General features: G+C 47.5%; 1 protein-coding gene across 6 annotated transcripts in view; it reads right to left on the minus strand.

The window, feature by feature from the left end:
* Nucleotides 1-11,792: 11,792 nt before the first annotated feature.
* LOC119331440 (transcription initiation factor IIF subunit alpha-like) overlaps nt 11,793-15,330 on the minus strand; it is a 15,900-nt gene continuing 12,362 nt past the window's right edge. Inside the window, exons 6-10 of one of the 6 annotated variants that reach the window (XM_037604603.1) lie at nt 13,944-14,066; nt 13,656-13,865; nt 13,369-13,563; nt 12,737-12,853; nt 11,793-12,357 (exon numbers count right to left, since the gene is read on the minus strand). In XM_037604603.1, the coding sequence (XP_037460500.1) occupies nt 12,262-12,357; nt 12,737-12,853; nt 13,369-13,563; nt 13,656-13,865; nt 13,944-14,066 (741 nt within the window). In that variant the 3' untranslated portion in view covers nt 11,793-12,261. Of the gene's footprint in view, nt 12,358-12,736; nt 12,854-13,368; nt 13,564-13,655; nt 13,869-13,943; nt 14,067-15,330 lie in introns of all 6 variants that reach the window. The other 5 variants (XM_037604610.1, XM_037604599.1, XM_037604628.1 and 2 more) reach the window with 5 other exon arrangements.

Raw genomic sequence — 15,330 nt, forward strand, 5'->3', positions numbered from 1 at the left:
CTGCACCCCACGCCCGAGCTCGCGGGCGCCCGCGCCACGCGCCCCCCTGGTACACCCCACGCCCGAGCTCCGGATGGGCTCGCGTTCGCCGCGCCCGTCATCGTGAGTCTCGCCTCGCGTGCCTACTCGTCGTGCCGTCGTGCTGGTCGCCGTTGCCGGCAGCACCGTGGCCGGCCCCTGCCTGCACAAGCGCTTGCGCGCCAGCCTGCTTGTCGTGCCATGGCCAGATAGGCCCCTGCCTGTTAATTTAGCAGTAGGATTAGTTTGGGTTCAAGTTAAATCAATTAATTGCTAAGTGATACTGACACGTGGACCCACCTAGTTAGTTAGATTAATTAAAACTTGCTTAAAACTCACACTCAATGACACACGGGTCCCATTGGATCCGTTGACCAGTCAAACATGCTGACTGGGCCAGTCCAGTCACTCGCAGGTGGGTCTAGTGGACCCCCCTTGACCAATCAACGGTCCTAGTTGACTGCTGACAGGGCAGTCAACTGGACCCCACCTGTCAGCCTCTTGCACACTATTGGGTACACCTCTCTGTGTACCCATAGCAGTTTTGGTCATTTTATTTTCGAAATAATAATAATCCAGAAATTCTAGAAAATGATTTAAAACTTGAAAAATTAATATAAAATAATCTGTAGCTCGGATGAAAAAACTTTGTACATGAAAGTTGCTCAGAACGACGAGACGAATCCAGATACGCAACCCGTTCGTCCGCCACGCGTCCCTAGCATAGTGAACCTGCAACTTTTCCCCTCCGGTTCACCTGTCCGAAAATGCGAAACACCGGGGATACTTTCTCGGATGTTTCCCCCTTTCGCCGGTATCACCTACTACTGCGTTAGAGCACACCTAACACCGCTTATTGTCATGTCATGCATCGTCATGCTTATGTTTGCATTGTATTTACTGTTTCTTCCCCCTCTTCTCTCCGGTAGACTACGAGACCGACGCTACTACTGCCCAGTTTGACTACGGAGTTGATGACCCCTCCTTCTTGCCAGAGCAACCAGGCAAGCCCCCCCCCCCCTTTGATCACCAGATATCGCCTATTCTTCTCTATACTGCTTGCATTAGAGTAGTGTAGCATGTTATTGTTTGATTACTCCTATTCTGTTGCATAGCCTGTCATTGTTGCTACAATCATTGATACCTTACCCGCAGTCCTAAATGCTTAGTATAGGATGCTAGTTTATCATCATTGGCCCTACATTCTTGTCAGTCTGCCTTGCTATACTATTGGGCCGTGATCACTCGGGAGGTGATCACGGGTATATACTATACATACATACATACTATATAGATGGTGACTAAAGTCGGGTCAGCTCGATGAGTACCCGCAAGTGATTCTGATGAGGGGGCTGAAAGGACAGGTGGCTCCATCCCGGTAGAGGTGGGTCTGGGTTCCCGACGGCCCCCGACTGTTACTTTGTGGCGGAGCGACAGGGCAGGTTGAGACCACCTAGGAGACAGGTGGGCCTGGCCCTGTTCGGCGTTCGCGGATACTTAACATGCTTAACGAGATCTTGGTATTTGATCTGAGTCTGGCTACTGGCCTATACGCACTAACCAACTACGCGGGAACAGTTATGGGCACTCGACGTCGTGGTACCAGCCGAAGCCTTCTTGACGTCAGCGACGGAGCAGTGCGCGCCCGATTGGACCGCATAACATGACTTCCTTCGTAATGGAGGTTGCTAGGTCTGCTTTCGGCCGCCCTCGCAACATGCAGGTGTGCAATGGGCGATGGGCCCAGACCCCTGCGTGCATAGGATTTAGACCGGCGGGCTGACCTCTCTGTTGTGCCTAGGTGGGGCTGCGACGTGTTGATCTTCCGAGGCCGGGCATGACCCAGGAAAGTGTGTCCGGCCAAATGGGATCGAGCGTGTTGGGTTATGTGGTGCACCCGTGCAGGGAAGTTAATCTATTCGAATAGCCGTGATCTTCGGTAACAGGACGACTTGGAGTTGTACCTTGACCTTATGACAACTAGAACCGGATACTTAATAAAACACACCCTTCCAAGTGCCAAATATAACCCGGTGATCGTTTTTCCACAGGGCGACGAGGGGAGGATCGCCGGGTAGGATTATGCTATGCGATGCTACTTGGAGGACTTCAGTCTACTCTCTTCTACATGCTGCAAGACGGAGGCTCCCAGAAGCGTAGTCTTCGACAGGATTAGTTATCCCCCTCTTATTCTGTCATTCTGCAGTTCAGTCCACTGATATGGCCCTTTACACATATACCCATGCATATGTAGTGTAGCTCCTTGCTTGCGAGTACTTTGGATGAGTACTCACGGTTGCCTTTCTCCCCCTTTTTCCCCCTTTCCCTTCTACCTGGTTGCCGCAACCAGTCGATGGAGCCCAGGAGCCAGACGCCACCTTCGATGATGACTCCTACTACACAGGAGGTGCCTACTACTACGTGCAGGCTGCTGACGACGACCATGAGTAGTTTAGGAGGATCCCAGGCAGGAGGCATGCGCCTCTTTCGATCTGTATCCCAGTTTGTGCTAGCCTTCTTAAGGCAAACTTGTTAACTTATGTCTGTACTCAGATATTGTTGCTTCCGCTGACTCGTCTATGATCGAGCACTTGTATTCAAGCCCTCGAGGCCCCTGGCTTGTATTATGATGCTTGTATGACTTATTTATGTTTTAGAGTTCTGTTGTGATATCTTCCCGTGAGTCCCTGATCTTGATCGTACATGTTTGCGTGCATGATTATTGTACGATTGAATCGGGGGCGTCACAAGTTGGTATCAGAGCCGACTGCCTGTAGGAATCCCCATTTCTAACTCCTTGGCCGAAGTTGAGTCTAGACATTACAAAACTTTTACTAACATGGTTGTGTGCCTTACGGGCCCACGTCGCCATTGGGTGGTACTAGAATCTTTTACTCCTTGTCTATACTCTGGGACTCTGATCTCTCCTCTATTCGGGTTAAATGAATTTTACTAAATCTAACATTAGGATCTCGTTATCACTTTCACCCGGAGAGCCTCTTATTACTGATGATCGTCTGCTGCACGTGAAGACCCTAAAGATACTCTCCGTTGTTAACCCGAGAACTTGTGTTCATCGCGTTTGCAATTCCCCTTCCACCGTCAACCCTTATGGATAACTACTTGCAGTTGTTATTCTTACATTCATCCCCAGCTGGTCTTGTTATTACAAGATACCCCGAAACACTCGTCGTTGTTTCGATAATCCTTTGAGCTTACTGCCTTGATGATTCTTTGTCACCTGAATACCCAAACGGATAATTCCTCACACTTGCCGAGTATCCCCTCATCCCTAGCCGTTCATGTGTTTCACATAAGTCCTCGAAATACCATTCGATTTTCTGAAAATCCTCAGCAGCCCATTGCTCTTGAATTCCTTGCCTTCAAGCATTATGGTTAATTCCATACTTCTAGTAATCTCCGTTGACATCCTCTGTCACTATCATTTCGAGTCAGTTGATTCGATATGTTGTGAATGCTCGCAATCCTTAATCAGATCCTAGAATTCATCCTTCCGGCTCAAACGTCATTTTGAACATGAGCTGGTTCTCGGCCAATCAGGTTGCCATCGATTGTGCCCCTAAGTCTATTCAACTTATCCATCCTTGATCAGAGCGTCTACTTATGATCCTTCGATTTGGAATCATAATTCCTTTGCATTTAAGCTTCGAATTATCAGATGATTCCATAACCTGTTGCCTTTGCATTCTTTCCTCTTCTGGTTGAGTACCGATACTCACATCAGATCCTTTGTGGACCATCAAGTCCTTTGTTGGATTGTTATCCGACAGTGTCCTTCATACTTAATCACCTTGTGAGTTATTTCCCTGATACATAATACCATTGGTAAATCCTATACTTTAAATTGGCCAACCATGCTCTGCTTTCGAGCTGGTGATAATTACTCTCGAAGCTTGTGGTATATGTTTCTAAGATGCCCCGATGGGTTGAACCTATGCCTTTCTTAATCGGTGTGAACCCGAAAGTTTTTCAAGGTTCATACTCCTCTGGTAATTCACCAAGTAGGTCTTCACACTCAAATCACTTTAATAGAGCAGTGAATGAAAGGTTATGCATTGAAGAAGTGGGAGTCGACCTTGAACTTTGTGTTCATGCCCATGGACACGATGTAGATCCTATCACGGAAGCTTCTTGTAATAAATAATTATTTCCTTGATATAATATCATCTGGTATCTATGAATTGATCCTTTTCAACCATGGTTCCGACCATGATTGTTCTCCCTTATTCCTTTTCTCAGACATGTTAAAGTACTTGTCTTTTGCAGATCAATACACTTGTCAACCCTCTATTTTGCTCTACCTCCGAGTATTACCCTCTGGTATCTCGATAATATCACCGAACCATGTTGCTTATTATGAGCCTTCATCAAGTATTATTCCTCACCGATTCAAATGTTTCCTAGTTCCGAGTTGTTAGTCACTCGAGGACACCGATAACTAAATCGGGTCCGCAGCACGATTAAACAACTCTTAGTAATCTCCTTTGCTCACGAGTTTGTACTCGAGCATGTCAATCCTAGCCTGATCGGCTATCATCATAGTGCTAATTTTAACGGTGCTACCTGGTCCTTATTCTCGGAGCACCACTTTCGACTATGAGCTAAGCTTGCGCCGATTTTCCTTGTCATATCATTTCACCTTGAACAGCAAGCTTGATTTCGAGTTTGTGTCGTACTCGTGGTTCCAATAACCTTTCGCTTCATCATTCCTTTGACTTGATGTCATCGCCGATTGATTACATCTTCATGAATTCTCTTGACAAATGTGTCATGATCATCATCAACATTTTGATGCTCTTCCAAAATATCTATTGAATTCATGATGAGAAATACCATCCTTGCCCTTGATGATTTGTGTTATCGTCGACAACATCCTTGATTTCCCTCTCAACACAAACTTGTTCGTGTTTTGTGTTATACCTTGAGATCCTTGCTACCTAGCATTTGTTTTTTTTACCTTGGAAGTATTACTATCTTTTATGTCAAGGATGTTGTGAGGACTGCTCCACCTCTTAAGGAATTCTTGGTATTGTGATACTTCTCACCCTCACCATTCTTTCTTGGTCCCCGTGTTGATTCTAACTGGGATACCAACACGTGAACCATGCTGCTTAGGTTATGTACTTCTAGCAACCCTATTGCTTTGAAGTTAATGGTCGACATTTCATTCTTAGACCACTGGTTATCGAATCACCATTCTAACATTGATCCTGCTACCTAAGCCCATATTTTGGGTGCACCTTTCAACCAGTGATTAATTGTGTATGTTTTGCTCGGACATACACCATTATATCATTTGATCTGACAATTGTTATCTCCTTGTTCACATAACTGTGGAAATCCATCTTATTGGAAACCTCGAGGTATTGTCGTTGATTCCATCGCCCACCTCCTCATCCTCTCGTTGGTTTGTTGATGAACTCTTGTTTCGGAACTCGCTTCCATAGTTCATTTCCCGAGAATTTTACAATGTCATCTCGTCAATTTGTGTCGCACCTTTTCTTCTCGGGCATCCTGAGTCTAAGGTATCCTAACACCGAACAGATCTGAATCTCGGTCAGATATGATGGTTGGAACATTTTTCCATGAGTTATAACACTGGTCTTTTATGACCCGGTAAGGTGATGTCATGCCCAGCACACCTGGCCGAAGGACCTACTGTTATAGTTTCCTTTTTAGCAAGGTTAGTCATTCTACCGTGTGGAAATTGTAAGACTTATTTTATAAGTTGTTCCTGATGAATCCTTTGCGTATGCAAAGTCCGACCTTTTCTTGAAGACCATGTCAATGCTATCCTGAAGCATGTCTGTGGTACTCTGATTTTCGACAAGAACATTTGAAGCCCAATGCTAAATGTTTTCTTGCTCAATTATCCAAACACCGTTGTATGGGTAATGTCATGAAATTTCTCTCCCCTTACATAAAGAGTTTTCTACTTTATATCCTGTCTTGGATATCATGCTCTACCTGTCCTTGGGAAGGATATACCCCTGAAATATGAGTTTAAACACATTTTCCTTTCCATTAATTTGTTTAACCTTCCTTGTGATCCATATGATCTAAGCAGTAATGTTCTTCTGCTTTTGTAAACACCTTGGTGTACAACTGTGTCACTAAGACCCTGTTGCATTTGTCGATAGCATTCCGGTAACCACCGATGGACGAGAACTTTGCCTATTGGTCCGCCTCGTTCAACGAGCAGGAAAATGGTTCTCTTCGTCCCTCGCCCTTGGTACCAACGATGCAGCCAACATAACTGACCGGCTACCCTCTGACATGCCTTGCTATCATGACCGTGCAAGATGTCACCGCCATTCCTACTTTAACCCACATGGTGGGCCCATAACCCACAAGTTCCACAGGATCGAAACCCGACTCTTCTGTACACACTCGGTTGTCAAAGTTATTCCTCGAGCTTGACTTCGTATGTAATTCACGGGCCACCTTCCTAGTGTTCTATATTGGTATCAAACGCAATACTTACTCTCGCTGCTCTGAACCCCTTTTCCTCTCTGGTTAAGACTTCGAGCAACTATCTACCCGTTTGAAACTTCTTATTGTACCATATTACTTTGCTCTCGGCATGTTTTATTCGTTCAACTCGAGAGATACTCATATATTCATTCGTGGGATAACCCCCGATGATTTCCCCTTATACCATTCTATCATTTTAGAGCAACCCCTTACCTACTTGAAAGTACGATGGAATTTTCCAAAAAAAAAGGAGGCCGACTTCATCATGATGACCTGAAGCAGAGAAATGAAGACATCAACGTAATGGATCGAGCGCTTCGATAAGAGCAACCAAGATCGAGAACACTCGTAGAATTTCGTAAACAAATCCCTTCCCCCTCACTTTCCCTCTTAAATCTCGGGACGAGATTTCTTGTAGTGGAGGAGAATTGTGACGCCCAGATAATTAAGCTACAGTGAACCTCTACTAATGATGCCACATCACCTCGGTTACTATTGATAAACCCGCATTGGTTCAATCCCGTTCGAATTCAAATTCAAAATCAAGTCAAATGGCAAAGGTTTTCAAACATTAAAACTAAAATGTTCATCATGTGGCAAATAGTCCCTAACTAGTTTTGGTGGTCGAACCAATCTTTTACAAAGTGTTTAAATGCCCTAAACTAATTAAAAACAGTGGCTAAAATAATATTTTGATTGCTTTTGAAAATGTAAAATTATTAAACTAATTTATTTTGGGTCCAAACTAGGTTTGGCAGTGGCCTAATTTGATGATGCTAAATTAGGTGCTAACTTGATATTTTAAAAAAACTAATATAACAGAAAGTAAAATAAACAGAAAAGAGTAAATAAAAGAAAGAGAAAATGAAACAAAAGGAAAAGGAAACAAATAGAGGAGACCCCCAGTGCACTTAGCCATTAGCTATCGAACCGACCCAGCCCAACTCCCCCCTTCCACCATCTTCCTCTGTTCACCGAGCCGCGATGGACGCCGCGCGAGCGTCGACGCCGCGGATTGCCACCCGTCACCCATCCGCCGTCTCTGCCTGGTGGATAAGATCACCACCACTCCCCGGATGAACCCTAAATCCCCAATCCCCATTCTCCTCCATCTCTCTCCCTCACCTCGCTCCGCTCGATTGGAGCTCGCGCCCGGACGACCATCATCGTCGCCTCCTCCTTGTCGTGGCCGCTGGCACTCTGAGCCACGAGGAGCTTTCCAGGAGCTTCACCGTGACCTCCTCGACGTCATCAGCATCTGGAATCGCCAAGTGTCGGACTGCAGCATCGCCTTCATCCTCTTCTTCCCCGACATCGATGAGGCCGTCCACCCATCGATCTGCGCCTCTCCGACGAACCTGTCTTCGTCGGGCCTTCGGCAAGCACCGCTGTGAGCCGCTGTTCGATTCCCCTTCCCTCCTCGAATCCCCACTGTTTAGGCCGCGCGCCTCGCCTTGCCGCTCCCCTGCCTGCGCCGCTGGCCTCGCCCCGGCCTCTCGCAGCCCTCCTTGCTCCGCCGCCTCCCACCGCCCGCTCGTGCCGTCCACTGGCGCTGCCGGACGCAGCTCCGACCGGACCACCCCCCTCCCCCCGCGCTGGCTGCCCGGGTCCGCTTCGCCCCTGCACCCCACGCCTGAGCTCGCGGGAGCCCGCGCCACGCGCCCCCTCGGTACACCCCATGCCCGAGCTCCGGACGGGCTCGCGTTCGCCGCGCCCGTCGTCGTGAGTCTCGCCTCGTGTGCCTACTCGTCGCGCCGCCGTGCTGGTCGCCGCTGTCGGCAGCACCGTGGCCGGCCCCTGCCTGCACAAGCGCTTGCGCGCCGGCCTGCTTGTCGTGCCATGGCCAGATAGGCCCCTGCCCTGTTAATTTAGCAGTAGGATTAGTTTGGGTTCAAGTTAAATCAGTTAATTGCTAAGTGATACTGACACGTGGACCCACCTAGTAGTTAGATTAATTAAAACTTTCTTAAAACTCACACTCAATGACACGCGGGTCCCACTGGATCCGTTGACCAGTCAAACATGCTGACTGGGCCAGTCCAGTCACTGGCAGGTGGGTCTAGTGGACCCCCCTTGACCAGTCAACGGTCCCAGTTGACTGCTGACAGGGCAGTCAACTGGACCCCACCTGTCAGCCTCTTGCACACTATTGGGTACACCTCTCTGTGTACCCATAGAAGTTTTGGTCATTTTATTTTCGAAATAATAATAAATCCAGAAATTCTAGAAAATGATTTAAAACTTTAAAAATTAATATAAAATAATCTGTAGCTCGGATGGAAAGACTTTGTACATGAAAGTTGCTCAGAACGACGAGACGAATCCAGATACGCAGCCCGTTCGTCCGCCACGCGTCCCTAGCATAGTGAACCTGCAACTTTCCCGGATGTTTCCCCCTTTCGCCGGTATCACCTACTACCGCGTTAGAGCACGCCTAACACCGCTTATTGTCATGTCATGCATCGTCATGCTTATGTTTGCATTGTATTTACTGTTTCTTCCCCCTCTTCTCTCTGGTAGACTACGAGACCGACGCTACTACTGCCCAGTTCGACTACGGAGTTGACGACCCCTCCTTCTTGCCAGAGTAACCAGGCAAGCCCCCCCCCCTTTGATCACCAGATATCGCCTATTCTTCTCTATACTGCTTGCGTTAGAGTAGTGTAGCATGTTACTGTTTGATTACTCCTATTCTGTTGCATAACCTGTCATTGTTGCTACAATCATTGATACCTTACCCGCAGTCCTAAATGCTTGGTATAGAATGCTAGTTTATCATCATTGGCCCTACATTCTTGTCAGTCTGCCTTGCTATACTATTGGGCCGTGATCACTTGGGAGGTGATCACGGGTATATACTATACATACATACATACTATACAGATGGTGACTAAAGTCGGGTCAGCTCGATGAGTACCCGCAAGTGATTCTGATGAGGGGGCTGAAAGGACAGGTGGTTCCATCCCGGTAGAGGTGGGCCTGGGTTCCCGACGGCCCCCGACTGTTACTTTGTGGCGGAGCGACAGGGCAGGTTGAGACCACCTAGGAGACAGGTGGGCCTGGCCCTGTTCGGCGTTCGCGGATACTTAACACGCTTAACGAGATCTTGGTATTTGATCTGAGTCTGGCTACTGGCCTATACGCACTAACCAACTACGCGGGAACAGTTATGGGCACTCGATGTCGTGGTATCAGCCGAAGCCTTCTTGACGTCAGCGACGGAGCGGCGCGCGCCGGATTGGACCGTGTAACGTGACTTCCTTCGTAATGGAGGTTGCTAGGTCTGCTTCCGGCCGCCCTCGCAACGTGCAGGTGTGCAATGGGCGATGGGCCCAGACCCCTGCGCGCATAGGATTTAGACCGGCGGGCTGACCTCTCTGTTGTGCCTAGGTGGGGCTGCGACGTGTTGATCTTCCGAGGCCGGGCATGACCCAGGAAAGTGTGTCCGGCCAAATGGGATCGGGCGTGTTGGGTTATGTGGTGCACCCCTGCAGGGAAGTTAATCTATTCAAATAGCCATGATCTTCGGTAACAGGACGACTTGGAGTTGTACCTTGACCTTATGACAACTAGAACCGGATACTTAATAAAACACACCCTTCCAAGTGCCAGATACAACCCGGTGATCGCTTTTCCACAGGGCGACGAGGGGAGGATCGTCGGGTAGGATTATGCTATGTGATGCTACTTGGAGGACTTCAGTCTACTCTCTTCTACATGCTGCAAGACGGAGGCTGCCAGAAGCGTAGTCTTCGACAGGATTAGTTATCCCCCTCTTATTCTGTCATTCTGCAGTTCAGTCCATTGATATGGCCCTTTACACATATACCCATGCATATGTAGTGTAGCTCCTTGCTTGCGAGTACTTTGGATGAGTACTCACGGTTTCCTTTCTCCCCCTTTTTCCCCCTTTCCCTTCTACCTGGTTGCCGCAACCAGTCGATGGAGCCCAGGAGCCAGACGCCACCTTCGACGATGACTCCTACTACACAGGAGGTGCCTACTACTACGTGCAGGCTGCTGACGACGACCATGAGTAGTTTAGGAGGATCCCAGGCAGGAGGCCTGCGCCTCTTTCGATCTGTATCCCAGTTTGTGCTAGCCTTCTTCAGGCAAACTTGTTAACTTATGTTTGTACTCAGATATTGTTGCTTCCGCTGACTCGTTTATGATCGAGCACTTGTATTCGAGCCCTCAAGGCCCCTGGCTTGTATTATGATGCTTGTATAACTTATTTATGTTTTAGAGTTGTGTTGTGATATCTTCCCGTGAGTCCCTGATCTTGATCGTACACGTTTGCGTGCATGATTAGTGTACGATTGAATCGGGGGCGTCACAAAATTGGAGGTGTATTCGAGGAGGAACACGAAGAACGTGAAGAGAAACATGGAGAAATAAAGGGGAAACACTCTATTGGACAAGATCCACACCAAGTACTCCTCAAGAGACAAGCAATACATGGGATGCATCAAGATCCAAGAATAACAAGGAAAATAAAGATATAAAGGTGGTTAATCCAAATCTCAAGGAGAGATGGGTCTTGCATCCAAGATAAATCTTCCCTTAGGGGGTCTTGCATTCATGAAGGATCATCCCGTGTAGGGGCCTTGCATCCACTAGAGGGATCTTCCCATGTAGGGGTCTTGTACCCCTTAGAGTCTTCTCTATAGGAGGAATCTCACAAGGGAACATGAGCTAAACTCTATGATAAGGAGGTGGGAGAAGACTATATAGTGGTAGCCACAAAGGGGTAAGTAAGGGAGAGAGAGGGCTACATGGACTGCGGCCCAACTCACTGCTCGCAGGCAGGACGGAAGTTTCGGGGATGGCCAGAAGCTAAGGGGGGCGGACACTCCAGGCAAGGTTCAGTCCGAGGTCGAGGCCGGAGGTTCCGAGGTCTCCAAGGACTTGTCCTCGCTTCTTCCTTCTCTTCCAAGCTTCTCTCGTGGATGGTGTAGGCGAAGTCTTTGCGCTTGCACTTGCACTTCTCCTCGTCATCCATGAAGCTTTGATAATACCTATGCATGCATACGGGATTGTAAAATAGTATACTATCTTTGAAGAGGTCAGGTGAACACGTGTAAAGAAGATGATTCATCTTTGTGTGTAAGTAGATGTCGCACATGAGACATGACGGAGTCTTGACATGATAATGGGTACTCTTGACAGGATTTGCTCCGCATCATCCTGACACACATCGAGTCCACCCTGCACAACATCACGCTCACTATTCTTTCGATGATATGGGACACGAAAAAAAAACGTACTGAGTCACACAATGAAACTTTACTCTTAGGAGCATCGTTATAGATTTTACTCTTTGGATTCATAGGTTTAAAGAACCTGGTCAAACGGAAAACACTGTCTTGGCATCAATATACCTCTTCTCACACATCATCATAACCTTGTAATTCCCAACTTCTAGAGTAACTCCAGGAGATGACAACATACTAAGGCCCTGTTCGGGTGCTCTCCGCTCCACAACTGCAGCTCCCAGAGCGGAGGCAGCTGTAGCACAATTGCAGGGAGTGGCTCAAACCGAGCTCATCATGCGGAGCGGAGTTTCAAGACTGGAGAGGTTCCGAACAGGCACTAACTAGTTATTTGATTTCTAGTAGAAGGGTAGAAGTTCGGCATATACTTGTCAGAAGACCAAATTCGTCTAATATAATACAGTACAAAACTATTATCCCCAGGAAGACACAAGAGGATACTTTGCAATGAAGGAAATCGCCACTTTTGAGCTCATCATTTCTTATCCTCTCTAAGGACAACATAGTTGTGGCCATTAGTCTTCTGTATCTTCGAAATTTTCTTCAGAATTTCAGCAAAGGCGTTCTTGTCCTGCGATGCAAGACAAAATGAGATCAAGATACAAATTGAGCTGTCAAATCACAACTGGTAGAAAGAGCATGTTTGACACTTTCAGTTACAGAAAAGGACTAATCACTTAACGAGCAAAAAACACAACCCAATTTTGAGGTTTACATGATTTCTTCTATGAATTTTAAAGCTCTGCCTAATTACATCAAAGAAACAGGTTTTCTTTCCACTAGAATTATTCCCACAACTGGTATTTTAACAACTTGCGCTTTTGTAACAATAATTAGTACTAACGAAATTAGAAGTGATAAAGTTGGGATCGAAATTAGCAAAATAGTATGGGGGCTGTTATAGATCATGGATGGACTTCACCCAGGCGCCCAGCCAACCATAACATCACCTGAAGGTGGTGGATGGGGAGCCTGATAGCGTCCATGCACCGATGCACGATACTCTTGTGGACTTTGTGACTGTGTCCAAGCCTGGATGCCAAGTCATTAACAGCAATAGCTTCTTCCTATTTTTCAAATTGCCAACCAACAATTCCCATTTCACTACTTACACAATTAGTGATTATATCAATAATACAAAATTCTGACTATCCCCTGAGGCAGACCAACAACGGGGTTCAAGAAACTGGAGGTGTCTTCATGCGTGACAATTAACGTGGCTAGAACAGGATTGGCTGCAATTCTTAATATACGTGTCTAGAACAAGTGCTGTATCATTATTTAGTAATTAGTGAAAAAGGATGCAACAGCTTTAAAAGTTGTAACAGTACTGCTGAAGAATCCTACACAATTAGTGATTATATCAATAATACAAAATTCTGACTATCCCCTGAGGCAGACCAACAACGAGGTTCAAGAAACTGGAGGTGTCTTCATGCGTGACAATTAACGTGGCTAGAACAGGATTGGCTGCAATTCTTAATATACGTGTCTAGAACAAGTGCTGTATCATTATTTAGTAATTAGTGAAAAAGGATGCCACAGCTTTAAAAGTTGTAACAGTACTGCTGAAGAATCCTACCTCTGGACCTCGTAGTCTAGACTTAAATCTGGAGACTAAATCTTGTGTAGTGACAGGAGCCATTGCAAGAAGAACAGTCCTGATCTCACCCTCTGTCACAGGAGATACATTGGCACTTCTTGATGAAGCAGAGGCCTTCGGTGTAGGTTTTGAGGAAGATGGTGTCTCCTCTTTGATACTTGATGTTTTTGTATCCTATGCAAACAACAAAACACATCACTTAGATACATGTCCATGAGAATTAAGGTTCTCCTTTAAAAAATATGAAATGAACACAGTTGACTTACAGATTCCACCTTTGCTTTCTTTGAAGCAGCACCGCTAGATGCTTTGGCATCATCACCACCAGATTTCCTCTTTTGCTTGGATTTCGATGCAGGAGGTGTGCTACGAGCATGTCCTGATGAAGGTGTAGGTTTGGCTGGGCTGTTATCAACAGGTTCATCTTTTGGTTGATCCGTCTGCTTTGGAGCAAGCACTGGAGATGACTCATCATCCTGCTGAAATAAGGGAAGAAAAAAATCCTTATCAATAAAATAAAAATAAATATTAAATCTCTGTGAATGGAGTATTACATCATCTTCATCATCATCATCATCGGCATCCGACTCATTTTGTCCAGAAGAACGACCAAGCAGCTTCTTTAATTCCTTTCCTGACTTGCTCAGGCCACCTTCTTCCTCATTCTCTTCATCATCCTGAATATATCAAAATCAGAATACCAGCAGTTTGCTCTTGAACAATGGAAATTGTAGGCAGCATTTTTCGAGAAAACACAAAGAGCTTTGCGTTTCATTGCATTGAAGAGAAGGGATTTTACAATCCTCCTAGGAGGCTGGGGCTACAAAAGACTGTGTACTCGGTCAGTGGACGTCCCAGGACGTGGGCAGGACTACCCTGAGCCCCTTTGCCCCGGCTTGTGCCCAACATTTGGCTTCCGTTTTAATCCTATCCACTAATGCTTCTATCGATGGCCGTGTGTTTTCGAAAACACATTCATTGCGCTGCTTCCAGATCATCCAAGGGACAAGCATGGCGATGGATTGCAATCCTTTGCGCAGCGCGTGCGGTGTCCCTCCCTTCGTTCGCTGCCACCAGTCTGTGAGTGAGGGGTCGTTGTGTGGTGGCTGTGCTGGAATGCGCGTCCAGTCCAGGGTGGCGTGCCAGGCTTGCTGCGCGAAAGGGCAGGTCAGGAGTAGGTGCTGGATGGTCTCCGGCTCTTGATCACAGAGGAGGCATCTGGGGTGGTGTTGCAGGCCGCGACGGGCCAGCCGTTCAGCTGTCCAGCACCGGTCTTGGCTGGCCAGCCAATGGAAGAATCGGACTCTGGGTGGCGCCCAGCTCTTCCATGTCAGCTTCCATGAGGGGCATCTCGTGGATCCATGAAAGGTCGCAGCGTAGCAGGACTGCGCCGTGTAAGTGCCGTTTGCTGTCCACCTCCAGAGCATTTGGTCAGGAGCATTTGTGAGGGTGATGCGCTGCACGGCCTGCCAAAGCCTCAGGTATTGCCCAATTTCATGTATCCCAAGCACTCCCTGGATGTCTCGTGCCCAAGCGTTGCCTGTTAGGGCCTCCGCCACCGTTCTCACCTTGCGCCTCCGCTTGGGTATGCACTGGTAAAGCGCAGGGGCGATCTCGCGGATGGATTGCCCCTGGAGCCAGCGGTCGTCCCAGAACAGGGCCGTCAATCCGTCTCCGAGGGTCATGGTGGTGGAGGCAAAGAACAGCGCACGCTCCTCTGTGGTGAACTGCAAGTCAAGCCCTTGCCATGCGCGGTTGTCGTTCGTGCGAGTGTACCACAGCCATCGCAACCACAGTGCCAGGCCAGCGCGCTCCAGGTCCCGTATCCCCAGGCCGCCATATTCCAGTGGACGGCAAACGTGGCGCCAGTTGACGTGGCAGTGCCCACCATTGGCAGTTGCACGTCCGGCCCATAGGAAGCCCCGTTGTATCTTCTCCAGC

This window comes from Triticum dicoccoides, chromosome 1B (assembly GCF_002162155.2).
Source record: "Triticum dicoccoides isolate Atlit2015 ecotype Zavitan chromosome 1B, WEW_v2.0, whole genome shotgun sequence".
Lineage (NCBI taxonomy): Eukaryota > Viridiplantae > Streptophyta > Magnoliopsida > Poales > Poaceae > Triticum > Triticum dicoccoides.